Below are 12,450 nucleotides of genomic sequence, written 5' to 3' on the forward strand. Positions count from 1 at the left end.
ATCAGCAAAGAATCCTTCTGTACTGGGGTTTTATTAACCCCAGTACACAAGTATTCGTCAATCACTTGGTCACTGATGTAAACCGGGACAAATTTGGCCTGAAGCTACACAGATTCATTCACTAGAGCACTTCAACATGGGTTGAGGCACACAAAACAATTACAAAAACTTCTTGCTATTTCTGTACTACTACTGTACTACCTTCCCTGTGAATGAATTTGAAGAAAATGACCACTGCCTAGGTCAGCATTAAAACTTACTGAAACTTATTACAGCAAGGACTTTGGTACCGTCTCAAAGCCAGGAAATACACTTAAGAAATATGCACCTGCACTATTAATAGCTAGAAACCATCAACATTGTTCAACTCACAAAGGAAGAGGAGACTAGGAAGAGGACTCTCCTTGAGCTATGTTATCCTACCACCTTTTTGATGATCAGCAAAACATGCCGTAAACTAGATTGGGTATCAGACAAGATGGACTTGATAAACCACAGCTTTTCTTTAGTGCAAAGACACAATGCTACAGCTGTGCCTTGCAATAGACCAGGTAAACTGAAGCACAGGCATCATTCAGAATCCCCACTTCAATGTCTTCAGTGTTCACAAGCCAAACATTTATACTGAACAGAGAGGAATGAACACAATGTTACCTTGTGTATAACACCCAAGCTGGCGGTAGCAGTAAACTTAGCCCAGTTAGTGGCCCTGGCCAGCCACTCCAAATTGTCTCTGGAAAACAAGAAGAGAAAGGTTATACAAAGTTTTTCATATAGCCCATTCCTTGCACTGCAAGTAAGGTTTCACAGCACTAAAACCAGCTTTCAAAGCAGAAAGTAGCTCCAGAAGGCAAGGCGGCTAACCGCATTTGCACTCTGTACCCCGCCCCCCTTCATCAGCCCTGATTTTTGGCTGGTAGCAGTCAAGATCCTAGATACTGTCATATCAGTGAAAAATGGAGAACAAGTACTCAATAGGTAGCCCATCAACTCTGTGGGAGAAACTTCAGCAGGGTTTCTGGAGCTTCCCTCAAGACCCTAATAAGGTCAACTTCCCTTCTGAGAGTCATTCAGCACTGTCAGTCTCTACCAAAAAAGATACATCACCATCTCAGAAATCCTCCAACTAGTAAACAAGGAGAACAGAAATTCCCAATCTCCACCCTCCAAACTGCTAACAGTTAGCACTCAAATACATGCAGTTTGTGAGGCTAGAGAAAAGGAAACAACTGATGGTTCTTCCTTCTATCTCCACATTTGTTTTCAGATCCTTTGTTTATTCTTCTCCAAGCCCACCAGGGCTCTGCAGCCACCCTTTTGAAAGCATCAAGCTAAGTACGGCAGCAATGTTGTTCAAACACCTCTAAATGACATTGGAACTTCCTTGCCATAGATTTACCTAAGGAACTGGTCACTGGTTGTACCACAGTGCATAAAGGAGTTTGCTATAACTGTTGCTGTATGACACACGGAATTCCGCACTGCATCCTGAAAGAACAAAAACAATCAGTATCACCAGCCAGCAAAAGACATGACCTAGGTCACTTAACATGCCTGTCAGTACACTAGAAAAATGGTTGTAATTAGGCTCAATTTAACCAGCAATTTCCCTTTAATCAAAGTTAATAGATTGTTAATACATTCTAACATATCCTCAACCCATCTTCCCAGTGCAAACTAATCCCTTCTATGAGTTTCTGTCAGAGATGTGATTACTTCAATTGCAGCTTAACTGCAGAACCCCCGCTTCTGATTCCCAGAACTATAAAGCGTGTGCTGCTGATGTTTTCAAGCCATCCCTAGAATGCTATACAGGATCACTCCCAAGCACTTAACCAGCAGATGGAAAAGATTTTCCAATACATTTGAAGTGCCTCCTGAAATAATGAACCCACTGACAAGGATTCTCTACCATTTTTGCTGATGATGTGCATCTCATTTCACATATAAAAAATTTCTGGTTTCTAATAATCAATTAGCTTAAGAGAGTCTAACTTAGCTTTTAAGATTTATTTGCCCACCCTTGAGTAACACTTTCCAAAACAAAACCAGTTACTCAATTCCCTAGCACTGCCTACGTTACAATATCCAATTGATTTTGCCTTCAATGTGGAAATACTAGTCTCTGAGCACATATCAGGATATTTTTAGCCAAGCTGAAGGTGTGGTCTCACATAACACCTCAACTAAAATACCAACATACTGGGACCTACAGTCCTGGCTGACTCCCTCCAACCCCAACCAGCAGCATTTGCACTAGATCAGTCATGGAGCTGGAAGGTGAGTGCATTCATCTTATTGACCAGATGGAAAACAAAACCATCAAAAAAAAAAAAGGGGGGGGGGGGGGGGGGGAAGGATTAGTTTCTATAAGCAATTGGCAAAAACAAACAAAAGAAAAAAATCAACACATTAATAGCAGCTTGTCATAGGTCATACCAGCTGTAAGTTGAAACGATATGATTACATGGCCTTCTGTAATCAGCTCTTCAGCCTCACAGGTTCAAGTTTTAAATGTTAATTTACCATGCCAAAAACATAGATTTGCATCCTCAAAACCCAGGGAGGCCATGCTAAAACTTATGATGTTATAAAATAACATCAGCAAGCAACATGGTCAAAACAAACACGGGATTAATCAGATGAATCCAAGACAACTCTGTCTAACAAAGCCACTTACCTTTGTGTTTTTGAGGATCATGAGGTCTGTATTGTTGTTTCGTATTAAAAACTGCAGATGTAACTCAATGGCCATTTCCCCACTTAAAATTTTAATCATTTTTGAGATCTGGTCCTTAGGCTCTGGGTTCTTCATGTACAAGCAGAAATAAGAAAAAAACATGAGAACCCAGCTACAGCTCTGTTAAAATACAGTTCATGAGAAGTCACTCTCATACATTCCCATCACCATACTCCAAAACCTGTCAGGTTTTGGGACTAAAAGGACATTGTTTCTGCCCTTGCTGCACAAGCCCAAACTTCACAGATAAACAAGTCCCCCACAGTGCAGGTGGGAGGAGAAAGTCTTTAAAAAGAAATTTATTCTTTCTTTGAAAGCAGAACGATGTCACATGAGTGATGTGATATTCTGCAAGCTGCTCTGCTTGGCCTTACAGATACGATGAGTCTCCTGCAAGAGGCAATCACTTTTATAAATGTGAACCTGTAGTTCCATGGAAGTTTTAATGGAGAGGACCACAACACCACAACACTTTGCATGACCCCACTGACCTGTATCACCATTCTTGTGAGCTAAAGGATTTAGAACAATGGCTAGTAGAGCTAGGAATCTCTTAATACATTCATCTTCCAGAGCTCTTTAAGAAAGCCTCCTTCTTCCCCACCACAGAAGAGTTTCCACAGTTTAAGTCCCAACTAAAGTCCCTTTTGAGTAGGGTGCAGCTCTTTGCAGGGTACGCTGTAGCTCTTTGTACTGGCATGGTTAGCTGGTCAGAGACCAGCCAAGCATGAGTAGTTCAGCCCTTAAACTAATCCCCTCAATTATTTCTTTGTAATCAGCATTCTGAATTGTGGAAGATTAAGCTCAAGAACATTTCTGCCACAAAGATCATTTTTATGTACTTGCACCTTGGCACAATCAGCAATGCCAATGCAGCAGAAATTGATTCAAGACACCTTTCCTGCACAAAAGCACTGTTTACAGGTTCCTTGATGTGGCAAGAAACTCCACCATGTTGGTTTTTTTTTTCCTGTGGAATATAATTTCAAGAACACACTTCTGTTTGTCCTTGATTAATTAAAATGTCATCCTTTTTAAGTGATCTGCAACAATATCTCTCAAAGATTCCCAAGTCTAGCTCACAAACATGCACCATGGGGAAAAATAAAAAAACTCCTCATCTCAGATTTTACTTTCCTCTTAGTACCATTTCCTTTCCTCAGCCCTAGAAGTATCAGAATTGCATTAGCTGTTCTGCATGCTGAAATGCAATTGTATGTGCATGTCAGAAGTGAACTCACTTTCTCCAGTACTTGGGAAGAGAAACTAAACAGACAGATTCTAACCCACTGGCCCAGCAACATAGTCACCTTATTAGCCAGACACAACACCTTCCTCCTTCATGGAGGAGAAACTATGTTATGTGTATTGGGTTTGCGTGGCAAGGTTTTCATAGTGGAGGGGCTACGGGGATGGTTTCTGTGAGAAGCTGATAGAAGCTTCCTCCATGTCCAACAGAGCCAATGCCAGCCTGCTCCAAAACAGACCTGCCACTGGTCAAGGCCAAGCGCACCTCTGGGATAATGTATTTAAGAAGGGCGGAAAAAACCCCACATGACTGCAGCCGAAGAGAGGAGTGAGAGTATGTGAAAGAAACAGCTCTGCAAACACCAAGGTCAGCGAAGAAGGAAGGTGAGGAGGTGCTCCAAGCACCAGAGCAGATATTCCCCTGCAGCCCATGGTGAAGACTATGGTGAGGCAGGCTGTGCCCTTGCAGCCCATGGAGCTCCATGGTGGAGCAGATCTCCACCTGCAGCTTGTGGAGGACCCCACACTGGAGCAGGGGGATGCCCAAAGGAGGCTGTGAGACCCTGTGGGAAACCCGCATTGAAGCAGTCTGTTCCTGAAGGACTGCATCCTCTGGAAAAGACCCAGACTGAGGCAGTTCGTGAAGAACTATAGCCCATGGGAATGACTCGCATTGGAGAATTTCATGTGATGAACTGACCACAACCCCCATTCCCCATCCCCCTGCGCTGCTTGTGGGGAGGAGGTAGAGAATATCAGGAGTGAAGTTAAGCCTGAGAAGAAGGGAGGGGTAGGGGGAAGGTGTTTTTAAGATTTGGTTTTATTTCTCATTATCCTACTCTGATTCAATTAGTAATAAATTAATTCATTAAATTTCCCCAAGACAAGTCTGTTTTGCCCATGATGGTAATTAGTGAATGAGTTCTCCCTATCCTTATGTCAACCCATGAGTCTTTCATTGTATTTTGTCTCCCCTGCCCAGCTGAGGCCGGGAATGATAGAGCAGCTTTGGTGGGCACCTGGCATCCAACCAGCATCAACCCACCACATTGTGTCAGCATCCCCTCCTGCAGAACAGCATCAGTTCTATCCAGACTACAGCCAGATTTCAGAAGGTGGGGGGGAGGTGGAATAAAAAAAATAAATCAAGCTAATTCATCAGCTAAGGTTCTCAGCAGCAGCCAAATTTCAGGCCCTTTTTTCTGGAATTAGTTAATTATTCCAATATCAACAAAAAGCAAACACATGAGCCAGATCTTTCTGTTTTTCCCCCTCTTATTTTGGATTAATTCCCAACGAAATCTACACACTTCCCACTCTCCTCCAGCTTTCAATATCTGAACTGCTGCACTTTCAGACTGTCAGATATTTGGTCCTCAGAGAGCATCTGTCACCTTCTCTCTAACCAAGACAGAAGTAGAACTCCATTCTTCATTAGCCACACCAATCTAACAACCCTGGAGATTCAAATAGAACACACTAAGAAAAACTAAGTAAGGCATATTTTGGAAATAACACTCACAATTTCTGCAGACTTCCCTGCACATGTGCTTCCCGGTTTCTCTTCGGCTTCCATAGCCTCACTGAAATAAAATAAAAATGAAACATGCAGCCCAGTTCATCACTCATAACTAGCCAAGCACTGTAATTGTAATTATGGCTAACACTGTCCTGAAAGAGTAGCCTGGGAGTTGGAGATGATGACTGGAAACAGGACTTTGACAGAACAAGGGCTGACTACCTGGAGGTCACTGCTGAGAAGCAAACTCCTCCCCAATTCAGTTTTCAGGGAGCTTGAAGACAAAGGCCTAGAAAACCTTACCCTCATAATCCATCTAGAGGGATTTAAGAAAAAAAAAAAAGAAAGAAGAGATGCTTGTAGGGAATGAACAGGCAGAGACAGGTGAGAAAACAAGGTCAACAACTCAGCAGCAAGGATAATTATATCCTCATCCAGAAGACTTGAGTCCATCACTATCAGGATTGATGCCAGAGTGTTCAAATGGAAACAAAAGCTATTAAGCTGTTAGCACCTTGTGCTTGCTTCACAGCCTGGCTTACAAATTATTCTGTGCCATTCCTTTTATTTCACTGGAAAAGAAGAGAGGAGAATGCCCGTATCACTGATCAAAAGCATTTCGACCCAGTTTTTCCGAGCTGCATAAGCCCTTATATTTAACCAGCCTTGATCTAAGCAGCATTCTCCATCACACACTATGAAAGACAGAGCAGGGATCAGGTTGTGTACAGACATGACAGCTCTGGCAATTAAACAGCAGTGGGAGCACAAACTTCTTGCACACTGGCCCTGAGCTGGGCAGCAGCCTTAGCCTGGATTAGCCAATCCTCTAAAAACAGAGGTTTAAAGCAAAACTATTTTAATGTCAGTTACCTGTAAGCCATCAAAAGTAAAAATAAAGAAGATCAAATGCTTAGTGCCAACTTTGGTTTTCTTAACAGAAGCTTCCTGTAGCTAAGATCCAGTGATGTTATCACTGAACAAGTTTTAAATGTAGAACTTCAACAAAACTCAGACTAGATTTGAACTAGCTCTTTTCAACTGCAAGCACAAAAGGGTCTATAACACTACAGTACCATCTGAGCTCACTCTTCCCACAAGCAGGTAGCAGCCCACAAGCTACAATATGAAATCAAATTTGCACATAGCTGCGATGAGCTTTTTGCTTGAACGCTCCCCTTTCTTAGCTTTACCAGTTGCAGCAAAGATCACACAACATCAGAGTGCTCCCGAGCAATTCACACTATAGCTTAATGAATTACTGCTCATTAGCTAAGCCACAGTAACTGCACCACACTTACCTCAACTGCAAAGGAAAATGTATTCTTTCAAACAGTGGATTCTGGCAATATACAATTTTGCCCTCAGCAAATAGCATGTCTTGTCTATTACCCTGACTTAAATGAAGGGCACTAACTCAATTGCTTGTAATGGGGCATCCACACAGAGAACAGGAGGCTCCATCAGAGCAGGACTGTAACCCCACCTGTCCTTCTCTGATCCAGGGACGGTGCCAGTGTTGGTGGATCCAGGTACAGAGGCAATGGGAGTGCCAACTGTGCGGAGATTCTGGATCACAGAAGACAAGAACTGCTGGCTAGCACTTTCGTACAGATCAAAACAAATTTGGTAGGCCATAAGAAGGTTATCTTCCTTCACCAGTTTTTCCAAGATGTCACTCACAGCCTGTGGGTCATCCAAGAATATCAGGCACTGAGCAGGAGGAAGGCAAGAACAAGAAAAAAAAAAATAATATCAGAAGACATTATATAGTTCAGAATGAAAAACCAACACTACCCAAGGTCACACCCCTTTTCCCCTATCCCTTCATCTGCTGCTTCCACAAAACACCCCTTCAAAGAAAGAAAAACTCTCTCTCATAAGGGATATATGAGCCTTTGAAGAGTTTTCATAGGTCAGTTTAAAAATGAGATCAAAGTATTACAAATTCAAGACACAACATTCAAGCCTTCCTATTTCTGCAGCTTTATCTTTGGAAGCTAACAATGTTGTCCTACTAAACACAGAAATTTCAAAAGCACATTAAAGAAGCATCAGTCTCAGCTTAAACAGAACAGGCCTAACATTCCTGCGTCACATGAACATGGCATATCAAGACCAGCAAAGGCCTGAGAACATCTGAGTAACTTCATAACAGATTATCTAAACACTTTCAGACAACGGCTTACCAAAAAACAAAGCACTGTAAATGTTCTTCTGACAAATAAATAAAATTCCAAGCTGTGAACCCTACCACCTGATACTCCCTACATAGACTTGAAATATTCTGTCAGTTATTTACGTCCCCAAACTGCCTTTCAACGTGTTTGTTTCTCAATAAATTGACCAAATGTGCAGTATTTGCATCTCTTTTTCAAGTTGATCTCACTTTGATACGTATTTGAAGCATGCAACTATGACAGGATATTTAACTGAATAAAAAAAATAGATCAGCTAGATGTCAAGTCAAACACATCTGAAGAAGAGTAACTTTTGATTCATCTTGAAACACCACTCAGAGGTTTACCTGGCACACATTGATGAAGTCTGGTTTCTCCAGATTCATGTAGATTTTAACTAGAACTCTCAAGACTTTATTACGGAACTGTTTATTCTGCATCAAAGACATACAGAGCTTCAAGCTGTAGGCTAGCATCCCAGGAACATCGTTCTGAAATTAAATTCAGGGATATCAAGTGTGGGTTTGGAATCACAAACAGGATTTAGAAATTATTATAGAGCTACCTCCTTTTCACTTTAAAAAGCAGAGCAAAAGACACGCATGTATAAACCTTCACAGTTTCATTTCCCACTTTTGGAAAAGCTTATATGCAGGTGTATTGCAGTTTAAAGAAAAATACTACCAAAAACATACAGGACCAGTATCTAATTCAGTATTTAAAACATACAAAAGATTCATTTAAAAGTTCAATACCTAGTTCCCCTTCTTCACCTTTCTTGTTCAAATACTCATGCTCAAATGCAGTGAAATTCACTGCACTAACATAATATGTCAGCAAAACAAACAATGCATCAAGAAAAGATCCCCAACATGCCTATCTATTGCTAGAGACTGAGAAACAGATGCAGTTACTAAACTTCAGAAAGGTAATTTAAAACGAGGGATTTATAATGGGCAATTAAGTAAATAAATGCAAGGACAGCAAACAGAACAGAGAAAGCAAGATGGATGCCTTATGATTATTACTCCCATATACAGAAATGGCAGACATCCAAAAATATGGGAAAGCTACAAACTGTAAAGTAGTAAAATTGAAAGGATTTAAACCATGCATCTGACATAGGATTGAGATACTGCAGCATAACAAGATTACACACAACCCCTGAGCTGCTGCAAACAACTACTGGCACACTTCTCTTACCACCATTACTAGCTAACATGACTTACCTTAAACCTTCAGTGAAAGATGTTCAAGCCAGACTGTACTGCCTTGCAGTCGGGGCAGGCTAAGACTGCACACAGCCACTTACTGAAAATTAGAGTAGCTCACCCAACTACTGGATTGTTGTTTTGTTTTGTCTTACCTGCCATAGGTAAATCACTTACCTAACCCTAAGGATCCCTTCCCACAGTGAATTACAGGAGATGACAGGCACAAGAAAATAAAAGAGCTGTTCTTGCATTATGCCAGACCTAAGGTCAGCCTAGGCCAGTATCATATCTGCTAGTAGCTGACAGAGAATACCTAAAGAGGGCACATAGCCAGGCTTCCTGGAAATATTCCCCTAGCAACTTGCCACTCAGGGAATTCTTAAAGGTGAGGATCTCTCTACACTTGATAGCCCTGAGTGATAGGGATAGCCTTCCATAAACATGTTGAACTAAACACTCCTGCATCTTTCACCCTTTGCATAAACTCACGTCCCTCAGTTCCGTCTTTTATTCTGTTCATACAAAAACAGTTCCATAGCAACATTGATCCTGCACTTCACTTCTGGATCCACATCTGGAAGAGACTAGCTACACGGACCTCTTGTCTCTTGCACATACCGATTCGAGGATGGTTTTCTCAAAGATGTCCAGCCTGCGTGTCTCTAGAGCAATGCCAATGGCCTGCTTGTACTTGTGGTCATCCAAGCACCGCTGGAACATTTTGTTCACTATCCCTTCTAGCCTTTCATCAACAGGTTTCTTCTCCCCTTCTGGCAGCTCTGCATTCTCCACACACTGCTTGGTATAGTGGTCAATACATTTTGCTGAAAAGATATTGAACAAATATGGGGGGAGGGGGAGGTCAACTTCCTAGATGTTTGCAGGTTTTTTTATAGATGAAGAGACCAGATGTGTCTGTGCATATACACATTCTACCTGCAAATATTATTATTATTATTATTTCCAAAGTTATGCTGAAATTGATAACAACATTAGCACACAAATGAGAGAAAGAACAATAAACAGCCAAAGCAATTTTCCTATTAGGAACTCACAATAGAATAAGGGTTAAGAATAGGAAAAAAAATGCCGGAACTCCTAAGTCAGTTCCATTACAGAATCCCAAAGCAAGAGAAAAAAGCACAAATAAACTGGGTAAAATTAGCTGCATCATCAGTTTAAATGAATACAAGGAGAGTAAGAGCATCCAGAGGAGGGCCACAAAAATGATCAGAGAGGTGGAACACCTCTGCTATGAGGAAAGGCTGAGAGAGTTGGGGTTGTTCAGCCTGGAGAAGAGAAGGCTCCAGGGAGACCTTATGGCAGCCTTTCAGTACTTAAAGATGGGGACAGACTTTTTAGCATGGCCTATAGCAATAGGACAAGGGGTAACGGTTTTAAACTAAAAGAGTGTAGATTTAGACTAGATCTAAGGAAGAAATTTTTCACAATGAGGGTGGTGAAACACAAACAGGTTCCCCAGAGACATGGTAGATGCCCCATCCCTGGAAACAGTCAAGGTCAGGTTGGATGGAGCTCTGAGCAACCTGCTCTAGTTGAAGATGTCCCTACTCATTGCAGGGGGGTTGGACTAGATGACCTTTAACGGTCCCTTCCAACCCAAACTATTCTATGATGAAGAGGAATATGGAGAAAACCAGCTAAATCAATTAAAATCTCAAAATTACAGTAGTTTTGACAACACAAGAGCTTTTCTTTTGCAGCAACAGTTGTTTACCAATGATCGTCTCCACATATTCCGAGTTGTCATTGACATTGAAGAGGTCACCTGCTCCCAGGGCATAGTTCAGCGATTCCTCAAAAGCTCCCAGGTGGTAAAAAACTTTAGAAGCAACTAGAGCAGCAAACTGCCGGCTGCGAAAGCCCTCGTCTTCATAGAGAACTTCACTGCAAAGAAGAGAGAGAAGAGCATCAGCTCTGTGTGTTCAGTTCTCTTTAAGGCCACATTAGAGCTTGATCAAACTTGCATCTTTCGGACTACAGCTCCAACCCCACATCCACTTATATTAGTGCTTTCCAGAAAATATGGAGCTAGATGCTGTACTAGGCAGTATCAAGAAACCAGAACTACATCCACTTCATATCTCATGTTCTTTTCAAGCAGCACACCCTGAGGTAATAAGTGTCTTCTCTTACATTTTATCTACTGACTCAGAGATCTCGGCCCAGAAGTCATTGACAACAGCATTCAACTTGTGAAGAGCAAACTCCTACAAAAAATAATAAAAAGTTATATTACATAAAAAATGCATTTACTAGCTTTTCCCAGTAAAAATTAAGTACCACCTAAGACTGATATCATAAACAGTGACTAATTTCAACAGCAAATTCTACTTTAAAAGATCTTTGCAAGCATTCACTAATCTTTGCAAGTCTTTTGCAAATAAAGGGCTGTTCATTTAACAGGTAAGATAACCCTGATTTTCCTTCCCATAGCCCCTCTGTGATGAACGACAGGCTAAAATGACTGATAGGTAAAATTCCTTAAAATACAAAGTTTTCAAAGTCCTTGTGGCAACCTTTGTGCTGCACATAGAATTGGCCTGTGGTCTATGCCAGCCAACTCTATTTATTTGGACACAGTACTTTAGCAGATAAACAATATCCACACTAGAATCAGCCCACTTATAATCAGTTCAGAGCAAAAGCAGGGCTCATTGAGATCTAGCACCACCTATGTCTGTCTCCAAGCAAAACATTTAGAGGATTACCAATATTACAAGATGTACCTCCTCCTCCTAAAAGGGGCTGTGCTAACTGTCCGAGTAACTAGCGAGCATCATCAACACACCACCACTTCGAGTGTTTGGTGTTGTCCTATGGATTCATATACTCTGTGGACCGTAAAGTTTCTGTTGCTGTTTTCTTCTCCTACTCCTATTGTGATTTTTTTTTCCCCCCAAGTGAAAACTGTAACTGTGATTTTGTTTTACATCACTTAAATTATGCTAAAAACTTGAGATGTTCTTCAGCTTCGAATTTTACATTGTCAGGATGCAGTCTCTGGAACACTTTTAAGTTACAAAGCCCCTTTATCATCAGAGAGCTGGAAACTTTGGTGAATAGAAATCTCAGTATGTGAAGCTACAGTTTGATCCATGTTCAAAACAAGGAAGTTTGCCACCTGTTGTCATGTTATTTAAGCCCTTCCTTTCAGCGTAGATACAATTTGGGGCCCACCTGTTGCTGTCCAAGTATTAATTATTGAGCTCCACTCATTTCTGATTTTAAGCTCTCAACATAATGCATTTGCTGTTATTTGCTCCCAGATGTAAGAGCTCACCTTGAGCTGTGGCTCTTCTTCATCCAGAAGAGATATAATTCCAGCTGTAAAACAAGATCATAGTCAGTTTTGGACTCGCTGTATTTCAAAAGTGAACATGTTATTTAGTTCAAAACCAACAGAACAGAAAAGAAGGCTGTCTCTGGAATGCTGGTTTAAAATCTTCAGTGTTAAAATTTGAAGATCAGATGCAAGTTTGTATTAAACACGATATAAAATAGTTCAGCATTTATAACTGAAAGGTA

General features: G+C 41.2%; 1 protein-coding gene across 1 annotated transcript; it reads right to left on the minus strand.

The window, feature by feature from the left end:
• Window positions 1-654: 654 nt before the first annotated feature.
• On the minus strand, window positions 655-12,249 carry LOC104628641 (26S proteasome non-ATPase regulatory subunit 1; the record flags this gene model as incomplete). Its single annotated transcript, XM_010297293.1, has 10 exons — window positions 655-733; window positions 1,400-1,488; window positions 2,681-2,809; window positions 5,511-5,571; window positions 6,994-7,220; window positions 8,035-8,178; window positions 9,520-9,725; window positions 10,640-10,809; window positions 11,059-11,132; window positions 12,206-12,249. Coding segments are annotated over 10 exons (1,223 nt in total), but the record flags the coding sequence as incomplete, so codon positions are not given.
• Between the last annotated feature and the right edge of the window lie 201 nt (window positions 12,250-12,450).

The sequence above is a fragment of the Phaethon lepturus genome, unplaced genomic scaffold (genome assembly GCF_000687285.1).
Source record: "Phaethon lepturus isolate BGI_N335 unplaced genomic scaffold, ASM68728v1 scaffold22391, whole genome shotgun sequence".
Classification (NCBI taxonomy): domain Eukaryota; kingdom Metazoa; phylum Chordata; class Aves; order Phaethontiformes; family Phaethontidae; genus Phaethon; species Phaethon lepturus.